Raw genomic sequence first — 15,293 nt, 5'->3', positions numbered from 1 at the left:
AACATCGGACCAACTCCGTAGTGTTCCAACATCGGACCAACTCCTTAGTGTTCCAACATCGGACCAACTCCTTAGTGTTCCAACATCGGACCAACTCCTTAGTGTTCCAACATCGGACCAACTCCTTAGTGTCCCAACATCGGACCAACTCCTTAGTGTCCCAACATCGGACCACTCAACTTCTATTAGGGACGTACATAGGGCCAGGAGGTTTTCATCACCATGTGACCAGACCAGGAAGTACTTCAGGCCCCAGGTATAGTCTACAAGTCTAGGGCCCTGAGTTTTTACAGATCAGCTCAGATGGTCTGAAAAACTCCTGATCTCCCGAGCAGCAGTACCTGACTGACATTGATACTATGGTGATATCATTAGGCCCAAGGGCAGAAGTTGCAGGACCGCCAGATAATTAATTATAGAGATCATTATAAGCCCAAGTCCAACTGGGTCCAGCTCTGAGGGTTAACGGTTGTGGACGTTTTCCCAACTAGAACTTTTCATCATAGCCTCCAGATAGCTGCGTTATTGTTACCACAGGCAGCAGCGCTACTGACTGGTTCTCAATGCAAGTTTGTTTTTGTTTGTTTACACAGATGATAGTGTATAGGCAAATATTATAATGTATAGTATATGATAATGTATAGTGTATATGTATAGGCAAATATTGCCACTTCCAAATTAGCATCTGAGTTGGTTATTGAAGGAGCTTTTTGTGCCAGCAGAGCTATGTCAAATAACCCTGCTCCTCTCAAACCAGAGTCCCACCCCTCACTGTCCTCTAATGGCTCCTCTCAAACCAGAGTCCCACCCCTCGCTGTCCTCTAATGGCTCCTCTCAAACCAGAGTCCCACCCCTAGCTGTCCTCTAATGGCTCCTCTCAAACCAGAGTCCCACCCCTCACTGTCCTCTAATGGCTCCTCTCAAACCAGAGTCCCACCCCTCGAACCAGAGTCCCACCCCTCGCTGTCCTCTAATGGCTCCTCTCGAACCAGTGTCCCACCCCTCGCTGTCCTCTAATGGCTCCTCTCGAACCAGAGTCCCACCCCTCGCTGTCCTCTAATGGCTCCTCTCGAACCAGAGTCCCACCCCTCGCTGTCCTCTAATGGCTCCTCTCGAACCAGAGTCCCACCCCTCGCTGTCCTCTAATGGCTCCTCTCGAACCAGAGTCCCACCCCTCGCTGTCCTCTAATGGCTCCTCTCGAACCAGAGTCTCACCCCTCGCTGTCCTCTAATGACTCCTCTCAGCCTCAGCCCTGTGCTGCTGTGAAGGGAGGGAGGGCAGCCTCAGCCCTGTGAAGGGAGGGAGGGCAGCCTCAGCCCTGTGAAGGGAGGGAGGGCAGCCTCAGCCCTGTGAAGGGAGGGAGGGCAGCCTCAGCCCTGTGAAGGGAGGGAGGGCAGCCTCAGCCCTGTGAAGGGAGGGAGGGCAGCCTCAGCCCTGTGAAGGGAGGGAGGGCAGCCTCAGCCCTGTGAAGGGAGGGAGGGCAGCCTCAGCCCTGTGAAGGGAGGGAGGGTGAATGGGTGCAGCGAGACGGGGTGGAGGGCAGAGTTAGCGTTCTCTGGAATTAACATGCTCTCATTAGATTGTGTGTGTTTATGTATTGATGTGCGGCGTGTGTTCGTGACATTAATCAAATGACAGTTTGTCACCTGCACAGGGTACAGTGACATTCTTCAGCTCCAAACTCCCAACATGCAGGTCAAAGAAGTTAATAAAACAATAATAGTAATAATAATAAAAGTAAAATACTAGAATATAATAAGATCACAATACCGCATATATACGTTTACAACTAGTGTTACGTTTACAACTAGTGTTACGTTTACAACTAGTGTTACGTTTACAACTAAATGACCTCCAGCATGTAAGAACCGTTACAATGGAATGAATGAGGAAGTCAGTGGGACATAAAGACGGTTGAAAAGGGACGTCTCGTGGCCAGACATGCTCTTGTGTCTGCAGCCTAGAAGCCTGGCACTTGAGGCTACCAAATATATAGAGCTATGGTGTCTCTCTATGGAAGTCTCTCTTGTCTTTTACTTTCTCTCCCTCTCTCTCTCTGTCCATCTCCAGACCCATCAGAGTTGAAGGCACCAGGACCATCAGACTGGAGTATCTCAGAGGACCAGTCAGGAAAAGGAGCAGGTTTTCCTCAGGTGAACACCATCATCACCAGCTTTATAGAAACAGCCTCTACACTTCTGTTCTCCAGTCCTGCTTCTGGGGTCACACGGGGTGTGCAGGGTTTTGTTCCATCCCAGTACTAGCAGACCTGATTCAACTCATGACGGGCTTGATGATGCGTTGATTGAGGTGTGTTAGTACTGGGCAGGAACAACTGCTTTAGGCTACTTTATTTGTTCCGTTGAGATGCATCTTCCTCCGTCTCTCTTCATCATCAACTCTTCTTCAGCCCTGTTATTAATCTGTGTCCTCTGTCTCTTTCCACAGGAGCAGAGGAGTACACAGGCACAGATAGCAGAGAGAGGTAGGTGGCTCATCTCTTCAGGATTTAGGCTAAATGATTGGCTGCCTCTGATGGCATGAGGGGGGGGGGCGATCTCATTGCCCAACATAAGCCCTATATGCATCCCAAATGGCACCCTATTCCCTATATAGTGCATGGGCCCTGGTCCAAAGTAGTGCACTATGAAGGGGATAGATTGCCATTTGGGCCTCAGTCAGTCTCAGATGTGGTTTTGTCCCTCCCTCTCAGATGGGTGATTAGGAGAGGGCAGGGGTTTGGCTGTGAAACATCACTCTGTTCTGCTGTTTGATGTTCAGATGGGTGATTAGGAGAGAGCAGGGGTTTGGCTGTAAAACATCACTCTGTTTGATGTTCAGATGGGTGATTAGGAGAGAGCTGGGGTTTGGCTGTAAAACATCACTCTGTGTGATGTTCAGATGGGTGATTAGGAGAGAGCAGGGGTTTGGCTGTAAAACATCTCTGTTCTGCTGTTTGATGTTCAGATGGGTGATTAGGAGAGAGCAGGGGTTTGGCTGTAAAACATCACTCTGTTTGATGTTCAGATGGGTGATGAGGAGAGAGCAGGGGTTTGGCTGTGAAACATCACTCTGTTCTGCTGTTTGATGTTCAGATGGGTGATTAGGAGAGAGCAGGGGTTTGGCTGTAAAACATCACCCTGTTCTGCTGTGTGATGTTCAGATGGGTGATTAGGAGAGAGCTGTCTGGTCTGGAGTTCTGTCTGTCTGGTCTTGAGTTCTGTCTGTCTGTCTGGTCTGGAGTTCTGTCTGTCTGGTCTGGAAGGAGGTCTGTCTGGTCTGGAAGGAGGTCTCTCTGTCTGTCTGGTCTGGAGGTCTCTGTCTGGTCTGGAGGTCTCTGTCTGTCTGTGTCTGGTCTGGAGGTCTCTGTCTGTCTGTCTGGTCTGGAGGTCTCTGTCTGTCTGGTCTGGAATGAGATCTGTCTGTCTGGTCTGGAAGGAGGTCTGTCTGTCTGGTCTGGTCTGGAAGGAGGTCTGTCTGGAAGGAGTTCTATCTATCTGTCTCTGTCTGTGTCTGTCTGGTCTGTCTGTCGGTCTGTCTGTCTGTCTATCTGGTCTGGAAGGAGTTCTGTCTGTCTGGTCTGGAAGGAGTTCTGTCTGTCTGGTCTGGAAGGAGGTCTGTCTGTGTCTGTCTGTCTGGTCTGGAGGTCTGTCTGTCTGGTCTGGAAGGAGTTCTGTCTGTCTGGTCTGGAGTTCTGTCTGTCTATCTGTATCTCTGTCTGGTCTGGAAGGAGGTCTGTCTGTCTGTCTGGCTGGTCTGGAAGGAGGTCTGTCTGGCTGGTCTGGAAGGAGGTCTGTCTCGTCTGTCTCGTCTGGAAGGAGGTCTGTCTGTCTGGAAGGAGGTCTGTCTGTCTGGCTGGTCTGGAAGGAGGTCTGTCTGTCTGGCTGGTCTGGAAGGAGGTTTGTCTATCTGTCTGGCTGGTCTGGAAGGAGGTCTGTCTCATCTGGAAGGAGGTCTGTCTGGTCTGGAGTCGGGAGCAGAGAGGCAGTCTGTCTGTGTAACCTAATTACCAATGTAGTATTTATCTGACACTTCTCCAAGCTTATCTTTTAACCTGCTTGGTTTTATTATGTTTCCTAGTTAGTCTGCTGGAGGCATTCACTGTTCCACAAATGACCCTGCAATGATAAGACTGTAGGCTTTTATTAAAGGAACAGCTGTGTGTGTGTGTGTGTGTTACGGTGTGTGTTACTGCGTGACAGGGAAGCCTGACACTGTGTGTGTGTGTGTTACGGTGTGTGTTACTGTGTGACAGGGAAGCCTGACACTGTGTGTGTGTGTTACGGTGTGTGTTACTGTGTGACAGGGAAGCCTGACACTGTGTGTGTGCGCGCTACGGTGTGTGTTGCTGCGTGACAGGGAAACCTGACACTGTGTGTGTGTTTGTCCCAGAACCGTCAGGAGAGAGGAGTAAGAAGATTTCAGATGCAGCAGGAGTGGAAACATCACCTGCCAACACCACAGTAGCAGACAGCACAGCAGAGAGCAAGGCTTCCTCAGAGATGGGTGAGAGGAGGAGGAGGAGGGAAAGTGATAGTAAATATGGTCATGTTGTGTCTATAGTTGTTTACTATAACTAGGGCCCTGAGTTGTTCCTGACCAGAAAAACTCTGGTTTCTAGTCATAACATATAACCACAACCAAGACCCAGAATTGTTCCTGGTCAGGTGACGTGGCCTGAAAAACTCCCAAACGCTTTAATCATGTCCCTGTTCTTCTCTTGTCTTCCAGGATACAGTAACCGCTGCACACAACCCAAAGGCCCCAGGGACCCCCCTACACAGTGGACATGATCATGGCTTCTACCTAGAGCCCCCTTCACTGCCCTCCTACACCCTCCAAATCCTCCTTGATCCTCACCTTGTCTCTTACAAGGGCCACTGTGTGTGAAGGAGATGACTGGGTGCTGTCCCATCCTTGGACACTGCCACCTTTTCCTAACTAATAGGGCAGATGTGAAATGGCACCCTATTCCCTATATAGTGCTCTGTATATTTGGCCAGAGTCTTGTACATGTAGGTAACAGGGTGCCATTTGAGACAAAGCCTAAAACACAATCTGCAAAGCAATTTAGATAATCTACCCAGGATGCAACGGTACACCTTTCTGCTGTACTTGTGCCAGTTGCCAGGGGATCTCTGTGTGCTGGTGCTATTATGTGTTTCCCAAATGGAACTCCATTCCCTATATAAGTGCACTACTTTTTACCAGGGACCATAGGGCTCTGGTCAAAAGTAGTGCACTACTTAGGGAATAGTGTGTCAATCTTATCTCCTTCTCTGCTGGGACCATACAAACCTGCCTTATTCCCTTTGGGGGCAAATCCTAACTTCCACTTCAGTTGAATTTTCACTTGGTCACGAGGATGTGATGGGAGAGAATTAGTCTCAAGTGCAAGTTAGGATTTGACTCTTAGTCCGAAACAATCCATCACATTGGATCCTGATTCAGCTTTTTGTTTCGTTTTCTATTCCAGAAAAATACTTGACTTTCTTATCTTCTGTACTTTCAGGCTTGTATTATGACATTGCAGGAGACATGTATCACCTAGGGACAGAGGACTACTGTTATATTATTTAGTTTCATTTTCTTTGCTAACTTCTCGATAGCTATATATGCATTGTTTTATAAATGTACAGGGCAACTAGGTATATAATATTTAATGTGCTATCTCTAAATATTCTTATTAACAGAAGATGTAACAAGTCTGTCCGTGACACCCCTCCCTCTCCCCAATGTTCCTCCAACTGTAAATTATTTGCCCTCTTGTTCTAGCAAATATTGCAGGGTTTTGTTGTAATGACGTTGAAAGGTTTTGGATCAGCTGGACCTGGCATAGCGCCGTCCTCTTGCTGAGATGACAAACGGGCTCAAGATTGTGTCATAATAATGCTCTTTTTGTCAATTCTATACTAAAGGATATTTTTGTATATGCCGTTATTCCTCTCTTCAGTTTCTGCCCTACTACACCAGGGATAGTCCACTCCAGTCCGGGAGGACTTGAAGACTCCTGGATTTCTTTCTCTCTCGCTCCTTCTAATCAGACTAATTAAAACCTGACATCACCAGATGATTAGACTCTCTGGCCAATCAGAGACATGATTCAATCAATCAATTAACTAAACCAGGAGTACTTTGGCGTTCCAGGCCTGGAGTTGAATTCCCTTGGACCCTAACTGCTACCACTAGCATTTGTTTTGGAGCCTGCCTGTGCCTTTTGGAGAGTGCTGCCCCCCCTTCTCCCATCATCACGTGTAGCGACGTGCTCAGCCGTGTTGGTTGGTCCACTCCTCTTGGAAATGGCTTGCATCCAAAATGGCACCCTATTCCCTATATAGTCCACTACTTTTGACCAGACCAGACTCGGGTCAAAAGTAGTGCACTATGTAGGGAATAGGGCCCTATGGGGTCTCTGGTCAAAAGTAGTGCACTATATAGGGAACATGGTGCCATTTTGGGACACCGGCCTCTCTCAGAAACACACCTCCTCCTCCCAGACAACACAGACCTGTTTGTATGTTGCAGAAATCAATGGACCCGTCAGTAAAGACTAAAGACATCAAGTAGAACATGCTTCCTTGTTTTCCTACACTGTTTTTTAAAGAGTCTCTAGAGGGGCTGGGGGAGTAGCGCTGGGGCTTCCTGTGTGTGTGTGGGGGGGATTCTCTCTCTCTGTGGGGGGGGGGGATTCTCTCTCTCTCTCTGTGGGTGTGTGGGTGGGGATTCTCTCTCTCTCTGTGGGTGTGGGGGGGGGGGCATTCTCTCTCTCTCTGTGGGTGGGCGTGTGGGTGGGGATTCTCTCTCTCTCTCTCTGTGGGTGGGGATTCTCTCTCTGTGGGTGTGTGTGTGTGTGTGGGGGGGGGGGGGGGGGGTTCTCTGTGTGTGTGTGGGGGAGGGATTATCTGTGTGTGTGGGGGATCATGCTGTAGGTGTTCAGAGGGATGAGTACATTGCACTATCCTGGGACTTGGCAGGAATTGAGCTCAGCGGGAGTTCTCCATCAACCTGGGGTTTTCCACACACGGTTCCATATAAGGTCCACTTAGACCTGGGTTTTATCCTTCATCTGTTCTAATGTGACACATTTTCTCACTGTAGGTTGGCACATATGATGCATGTCACACACTTCAATTGGGAGGGTTGTATGTGTTTGTTGAAATGAGTTCCCTCCGCATGTGTTTGACACAATGTGACACATTTCCTCCCTGTGACTGCCGGTGGGGGAGTTATTGATGAGGCTCGTCACACCGACACACACTTCTATCGGGGGCAGGTTTCTGGGATGTATTGAGCTCACGTGTTCCAATAACATTACGTTTCTTACACGGTCCAAATCCGAAGCTACTGGTCCCATTGAGGAAGCTTGGTTTAATGAATAAAGATATACAACTGGAATGAATTGTGTAATGGCCAGCACTCTTCTTCGCTTTTTATCTGGCTCAGGTCCTGGACTAGTCTCTCAGATAATTACTGAGAAAGTGGAGCTGTGCAAACACACTTTAAAAGACGATGTATTAATTAGTGTGCCTAGTAGTAGTGGTGCACCCTTCAAAATGATCTGGTGAGAATAACTTAGTTGGGAAGTGCTTTGTGGCTTAATGACACAGACACACGCGGTGTACAGTATCTTTAGCTAGTTAGCTACATAGCTAATCAAAATATCAGTTTGCATGTATTGATTAACCTCCGCTTGAATACAACTGTATAGCTAGCTATATGCTGTAGCCTAGGTTTGTTCCATTACTCTTCTTAGGACTGGCAGTGGTAGCATGGTCCAAGCAGCGGTGTTGTATGTAGCCTATGTTGTTCATGGTGTGCCAACTCCTCCCTTTTGCTTGGGAAATGAAGATGGATTCATATTTAACGCCAGAGTAGTGTTTCTGTTTCCAAAGAAGAGACGGATGTTGCAGACATGACTGTCCGTAACAGCATCCACTTCTGTCTACTTCAGTGCCTGGTCGCCACACAGCCTGTTCAGTGCCTGGTCGCCACGCAGCCCGTTCAGTGCCTGGTTGCCACACAGCCCGTTCAGTGCCTGGTCGCCACGCAGCCCGTTCAGTGCCTGGTTGCCACGCAGCCCGTTCAGTGCCTGGTCGCCACGCAGCCCGTTCAGTGCCTGGTTGCCACGCAGCCTGTTCAGTGCCTGGTTGCCACGCAGCCTGTTCAGTGCCTGGTTGCCACGCAGCCCGTTCAGTGCCTGGTTGCCACGCAGCCAGTTCAGTGCCTGGTTGCCACGCAGCCCGTTCAGTGCCTGGTTGCCACGCAGCCCGTTCAGTGCCTGGTTGCCACGCAGCCCGTTCAGTGCCTGGTTGCCACGCAGCCCGTTCAGTGCCTGGTTGCCACGCAGCCCGTTCAGTGCCTGGTCGCCACGCAGCCCGTTCAGTGCCTGGTCGCCACGCAGCCCGTTCAGTGCCTGGTTGCCACGCAGCCTGTTCAGTGCCTGGTTGCCACGCAGCCTGTTCAGTGCCTGGTTGCCACGCAGCCCGTTCAGTGCCTGGTTGCCACGCAGCCAGTTCAGTGCCTGGTTGCCACGCAGCCCGTTCAGTGCCTGGTTGCCACGCAGCCCGTTCAGTGCCTGGTTGCCACGCAGCCCGTTCAGTGCCTGGTTGCCACGCAGCCCGTTCAGTGCCTGGTTGCCACGCAGCCCGTTCAGTGCCTGGTTGCCACGCAGCCCGTTCAGTGCCTGGTTGCCACGCAGCCCGTTCAGTGCCTGGTCGCCACGCAGCCCGTTCAGTGCCTGGTTGCCACGCAGCCCGTTCAGTGCCTGGTTGCCACGCAGCCCGTTCAGTGCCTGGTTGCCACGCAGCCCGTTCAGTGCCTGGTTGCCACGCAGCCCGTTCAGTGCCTGGTTGCCACGCAGCCCGTTCAGTGCCTGGTCGCCACGCAGCCCGTTCAGTGCCTGGTCGCCACGCAGCCCGTTCAGTGCCTGGTCGCCACGCAGCCCGTTCAGTGCCTGGTCGCCACGCAGCCCGTTCAGTGCCTGGTCGCCACGCAGCCCGTTCAGTGCCTGGTCGCCACGCAGCCCGTTCAGTGCCTGGTCGCCACGCAGCCCGTTCAGTGCCTGGTCGCCACGCAGCCCGTTCAGTGCCTGGTCGCCACGCAGCCCGTTCAGTGCCTGGTCGCCACGCAGCCCGTTCAGTGCCTGGTCGCCACACAGCCCGTTCAGTGCCTGGTTGCCACATAGCCCGTCTGCGTTGCTCTGCTTCAGTTGGAACTCTGGTTCTAGAACTCTTACGTCTTAAACAGAACATAAACCATACAGACATATATTTCTCCCTGACTTGCTGAACTCCAGGCCACATATCTCTGTGATCAATGTATCCTATATATATATATCTATATATATATCTATATATATATATATATCTATATATCTATATATATATATATATCTATATATATATCGCAATGGACCGATGCAGCGACGTCTTGACTGTCACTGACTGCACTCACAACCTTATTTCAGAGAAGCTGATTGATGAGAAGTGATTCAGAACAGGGAGAGCCGGTATTATCTCAGAGTATTCTATTCGTCTGTTTCTATGTTCTCTTGCTCTGTGGTTGAAGTGGTGTTAGTGTCACCAGAAAAGGGGAATAATGCAATGGCATTTTTATTCAGCATCAGTGGCATAACAGGTCTTGGTTTACCTTGAAGTAATTGCGAAGGGACTCCCTGCCTGGTCTGAGAGATTCTATCGTAGGCTGTTTTTAGATTGCTAACGCACGCCACGGACAGACTTAGAGCACAAATGGGGTTATATAATACTAGTGCGTGGCTTGCTGTTCTGGACTGTCATCTCTCACTATCTGTCTGTTGCTCTGAGGGGGCAAGGGGGAGGACTGCACGGTTTTCAGAATTAGTATTGAGCAAACTCTCTGGTTTCCTGTCAGATCTCATGAGAAAATGAAGTGCTTCAGCAAAACTGCATGGGGCTGATTTAGTTCATCATGTAACCATGGTGAAAACCTGTCCTTGATCATCCAATAAGGTCACTGAACAAGATCCCTCAGTGGGCATTTCACACATTAGTAGATACTTTAAAAACATTGCAATAACGATGTAGTATGACCATGAATGGTTTGACGATGGGCACATGTCCTTGATCATCCAATAAGGGCACTGAACAACATTCTATCCGTGTCTACTTCCTAACATTGTAATTGCATGTAGCATTGGGGCCATCTGGGTCTCTTTATAAAACATATGTTAATCACAAAGACCAACCTGGATTAATCAAGGTTAAAAAAATGTTACTCATAATTTGCTCTGAGAGCACTTACAGAGAAATACTCAACAATGAACACATCCAGAGAGAATTGTCAAACAGCAATTTTCCTTCCTCTCTGAACAGTTGGCACCTGTAAACGGCAGACAGCAGGTGAGCCTGTGTAGTGGCCAGCAGCACTAAATAGACCTTCAATCATCACCTGGGGTTTGTCAATGGATAAAAGCATTTATAAACCCCTACATTACAGCATTCACACAGAGACAGCTGGTGGTTGTGCACAGTAGCTTACTAAAACGGTATCTATGGCTGCAACAGCCTGGATTGTTTTGTAATGGAAAAATGCAGTCAGATCTCCCTTTAGGAAAGAGGTCTTCTGACCTCAATGGGACTTCAACTGTTAAATAAAAAACTGTCTGAGCAGAAGGTAAGGTTGTTCCGAGCCCAAGTTGCAGGTTTATCCAACCAAGGATGTACTGTTTTATATCTTTGATCTCATTGGAAGTCCACCTCAGTGAATAGGTCTGGCTAGGCCTATAGGAGCACGGCTTTCTGTCTCAGTGAGTGCACTACTCGACAGCCACTCCTGTCCCGTCTCTCTCTCCACATGAGTGCACCAGTGAGAAGTGTGTCAGCCAGAGCTAAACCCCAGGGCCAGCCGGGGTCGAGGTGGTGCTCTGCTCTCTCTCTCTGCCCAGGGCCAGCCAGGGTTGAGCTGGTGCTCTGCTCTCTCTCTCTGCCCAGGGCCAGCCGGGGTCGAGGTGGTGCTCTGCTCTCTCTCTCTCTGCCCAGGCCATGTGCCATCCACCCAGGCTGGGTCACACACATACACAACCTGTTGGTTACTGGCCCAACGCTCTGAACCCTGGACTACCTGCCGCAGGTCAAAGGACCAGATGCCAGATGGTCTCACGATGTCGGAAGGATCAAGGCCAAGTACCAGAACACTTTCTTTGCACATTGCACAAAACTTGGCACATTGATTGTGAAGGCTTAATGGGCTATTAATTTATTAAACTGAACCTCCTCAGTTTTAATATATGTATTAATAGAGTTTAGAGGAGCCTATAAAATATGTATTTTTGGTGTTAAATCAACAGACACTAATAAAGGGATCCCTATAAACAGATGTAAATAAATTACCTTAGGTTGGCTAATGTTGTAATGTTATGTAGCCTAGGGCATATGTGTGTAATAATCTGTTGTAAATAATGAGAAAGGCTTATATATCCTCTACGACAGAGTTAAGGGTGTTCTGCGGTATGTTTCCCGCGTAATGTGTCCCATTTCTCCTCGCACCAATCATTATGCTCCAGACCCCACCTCCAACCTGGCCTGCCTGTCAGTTAGCCAGCAGACTCCGCCCCTCTATGCCTGCCTAGCACAAACAGCGGTCGGGAGAGTAAATACAGAAAGCCCCAAGATGGCGGAGTCACTGAGCTTCATTCACTTTGGTGCAGCGACCAAAAGCCCGCTTGCCAAATCTAAAGAACCGAAACTAGAGTCGGACACCCGGCCGCAGTCTTCCCGGGACATTCACCCGCCGCCGCCCAAGCGAGTCCGAAACGACGAGAAGAGCCTTAAACCTAAGAAACTAAATGGGGAAGGAGGTGCAGGGGGAGGTGGCGGCGCAGTGGAGAAGCAGCACCAGAAGCAGAGTTCAGGCAACCCGACAACATGGAGCTTCAGCCCCGTCAAGGCGAGCAGCAACCCCTCGGCGCCCCTCCAGCCTCCCATTCACACAGTGTTCAAGCAGAGCTCTTTCCTCGCCTCCCATACCAAACCACCATCCAAAAAGCCCAAGGAAAAACGAGAGAAAGAGAAGGATTTCAAGGAAAAGAAGAAACATAAACCAGTCCCTGGTACTCCTGGAAATATTAGCAGCAGTCTGAGTAACGTCACTACTGTAATGAAGAAGGAGAACGGGGAGATGAAGTTGGTGCAAAAAGGTATTTTATATGAATGCTCAATTTTACGCACTAAACGGTTGGCTGGATATAACGTTACATGAATAGAAAGTGTTACTGCGTGTTATTGTCCATAGAAAGACAACGTCAGTGTCCACTTAGCTTTTCAGTGCTAGTGGCTGTCGCTCTTCAGGACTATGAAGCATGTGGGGCCGACAGTGTGCGCTGTGCAGTATGACAATGTGTCCAGTCCAGAACTGCGTCTGTTATCGCGTCTTATTCCAAATAGTTTTGGTGATATTTTGGAAAAGACCGTTTACATTTCTAATTCTAGGCACGATTGTACATCTAAGGACATTTTTACGGTCAAATTCTAATGTTTTTGTCCGAGTTTCGCTGTTCTCGCTTGTTTGGCTAATGGCTGCGGATTTACCCGCTCTTGAACCTGCATAGAAAATGCACGTTCGAACGTTACAAAGTATCGAGCGTTTTTCTGCAAACTGTTTCCAACGGATGTCAAGCCACGGTTGGAAACATTATTGCACATTTTACAAACACACGTTTTTAGTTCAATTCAAACGGGAAATACAATTGATCAACCAGAACAAATTGGCTGTATAAACAAGATCAGTATTAGGCTCTGGGAGAGCGTTAGAGACATGTTGGAGAAACATTGACCGATCGTTAGGCCTACACAGAAGTGGGGTTTTAATTGTAACGGGTGGTTTTAAGACAGTGTTCAAATGACGGTTTAATAAACAATCGGCAGCCATCAACTGTTTTTGTATCACCACCACGCCCCCAAAATAACATCAGATCAGCGAGCGAGGCAGTGGAGTCAAGGAGCAGTTATCTCTACCTCTGAATATTATTACATGCGTGCTGCCACTATCAACCACATGAATAGATCTGTCTCAAACTGTCATTCTAACACAAAGGATGTTATTCATACCGTTTAGTTTGGATCCAGTCTATTAGGACTAATTCATTTCTTACATTTTACCAATGTGAGAGGAATGAAGACTGTAGGTATTAGAAAACGGAGAGCCCCCCCACCTCCTCAGGGCATCAGAGGGACCTTGTGACAGATACTTAAAAGGGGATCAGATACATATTCCAGCGTTCTAATTCGAAGTGTAATAGGATGATTCCAAGTAGGCCCAAAAAATATACATTCAAATTTGTATTCTATTTATTCCAAGGTCATTTAAAGTTCCAAAGAACATTTATAATTCTATTCCAAGTTCACCTGGAGTTCATTCTCAGCATTAAGAACAGGCCTACTGCATTGCTGTTGGATTCCAAGTTCAGGCTGGTGTTGGCTCCATTGAGATAAGCAGGTGTGAGCTGGTAGGACAGAAGGCTGTTGAGAGGGAGAGATGTGAAAGCTGGAGGACTTGAACTCAAGTCAAGCAGAGAAAGAGAGATGGGCAATTCCAGGGTCAGAGTGTTGCTTAGATACATTTTAAAGTGAAAAATCTGGATGTCAAACACAAATCAATGATGTCAAATTTAAACAAATCATACATCGCTATGCACCGCTATGCACAAGGACTACATTTAACAATGTCCATGGAACATTTCACAAGAACACATTTACTTGAACAACAGGGCAGATGCAAAGTTTGGTAACAGAATGACGGTTTGTGCTGTTGGTGCCGTCATTCTGTTACCAAACAGTACATCTGCAGCTGCATTGCCGTTTTGGAGTTTCAGGCTGGGTTTCTGTATAAGCACTTTGTGACATCGGCTGATTGTAAAAAGGGCTTTATAAATCCATTTGATCTGACCTGTTCTCACACATCCCAGGCGTGTTTGGCAGATAGAGCACCAACACTTGTAATACTTCCTATGACCCTGGTGGAATGTCCCTAATGTTGATCGTCTATTTATTGAATTTCTGTGTTATATAATATCAATGATTTTAGGTGCTGTTTTAGGCTGATAAAATCCCCAGTAGGGAATAATATTTTAGGTGCTGTTTTAGGCTGATAAAACCCCCAGTAGGGAATAATATTTTAGGTGCTGATAAAATCCCCAGTAGGGAGTAATGTTTTAGGTGCTGTTTTAGGCTGATAAAATCCCCAGTAGGGAGTAATATTTTAGGTGCTGTTTTAGGCTGATAAAATCCCCAGTAGGGAATAATATTTTAGGTGCTGATAAAATCCCCAGTAGGGAGTAATATTTTAGGTGCTGTTTTAGGCTGATAAAACCCCCAGTAGGGAATAATATTTTAGGTGCTGATAAAATCCCCAGTAGGGAGTAATATTTTAGGTGCTGATAAAATCCCCAGTAGGGAGTAATATTTTAGGTGCTGTTTTAGGCTGATAAAACCCCCAGTAGGGAATAATATTTTAGGTGCTGATAAAATCCCCAGTAGGGAGTAATATTTTAGGTGCTGTTTTAGGCTGATAAAACCCCCAGTAGGGAGTAATGTTTTAGGTGCTGTTTTAGGCTGATAAAATCCCCAGTAGGGAGTAATGTTTTAGGTGCTGTTTTAGGCTGATAAAATCCCCAGTAGGGAGTAATATTTTAGGTGCTGTTTTTAGGCTGATAAAATCCCCAGTAGGGAATAATATTTTAGGTGCTGATAAAATCCCCAGTAGGGAGTAATGTTTTAGGTGCTGTTTTAGGCTGATAAAATCCCCAGTAGGGAGTAATATTTTAGGTGCTGTTTTAGGCTGATAAAACCCCCAGTAGGGAATAATATTTTAGGTGCTGATAAAATCCCCAGTAGGGAGTAATGAGTCACTTATTATTTTATATGAATGAGTAACAAGTTATTGAACAATCGGAAGCCTCATGCTGTGCAATACTGTTACTTCTCCCTTTTGGCCACAAAACAATTAGGCCCAACGTTTGAATTTGTAGCTTGTACACATTCCAGTGGTGTGACATGGTGTCAGATTGAAGGTTTTGTTCTGTAAGACCCCAGTAAACACGCCTTGTGTTTACATGTCTTCTACCTGCTGTAAGACCCCAGTAAACATGCCTTGTGTTTACATGTCTTCTACCTGCTGTAAGACCCCAGTAAACATGCCTTGTGTTTACATGTCTTCTACCTGCTGTAAGACCCCAGTAAACATGCCTTGTGTTTACATGTCTTCTACCTGCTGTAAGACCCCAGTAAACATGCCTTGTGTTTACATGTCTTCTACC

General features: G+C 47.7%; 2 protein-coding genes across 5 annotated transcripts in view; both read left to right on the top strand.

Annotated features, from left to right (window-relative positions):
• LOC129846363 (tyrosine-protein phosphatase non-receptor type 12-like) overlaps positions 1-6,570 on the top strand; it is a 55,956-nt gene extending 49,386 nt beyond the window's left edge. For 3 of the 4 annotated variants that reach the window (XM_055914292.1, XM_055914290.1, XM_055914291.1), the window contains 4 exons: positions 2,072-2,154; positions 2,450-2,486; positions 4,394-4,507; positions 4,733-6,570. In XM_055914292.1, coding sequence (XP_055770267.1) covers positions 2,072-2,154; positions 2,450-2,486; positions 4,394-4,507; positions 4,733-4,794 — 296 coding nt within the window. In that variant the 3' untranslated portion in view covers positions 4,795-6,570. The remainder of the gene's footprint in view (positions 1-2,071; positions 2,155-2,449; positions 2,487-4,393; positions 4,508-4,732) is intronic. The other variant, XM_055914289.1, reaches the window with a different exon arrangement.
• Positions 6,571-11,594: 5,024 nt separating this feature from the next.
• LOC129846364 (lysine-specific demethylase RSBN1L-like) overlaps positions 11,595-15,293 on the top strand; it is a 29,683-nt gene continuing 25,984 nt past the window's right edge. Inside the window, exon 1 of the mRNA XM_055914293.1 lies at positions 11,595-12,176. Within this exon, the coding sequence (XP_055770268.1) occupies positions 11,651-12,176 (526 nt within the window). The 5' untranslated portion in view covers positions 11,595-11,650. The remainder of the gene's footprint in view (positions 12,177-15,293) is intronic.

The sequence above is a fragment of the Salvelinus fontinalis genome, unplaced genomic scaffold, assembly GCF_029448725.1.
Source record: "Salvelinus fontinalis isolate EN_2023a unplaced genomic scaffold, ASM2944872v1 scaffold_0507, whole genome shotgun sequence".
In the NCBI taxonomy this organism is placed as follows: Eukaryota; Metazoa; Chordata; class Actinopteri; order Salmoniformes; family Salmonidae; genus Salvelinus; species Salvelinus fontinalis.
This window is presented reverse-complemented; position numbering and strand designations above follow the sequence as displayed.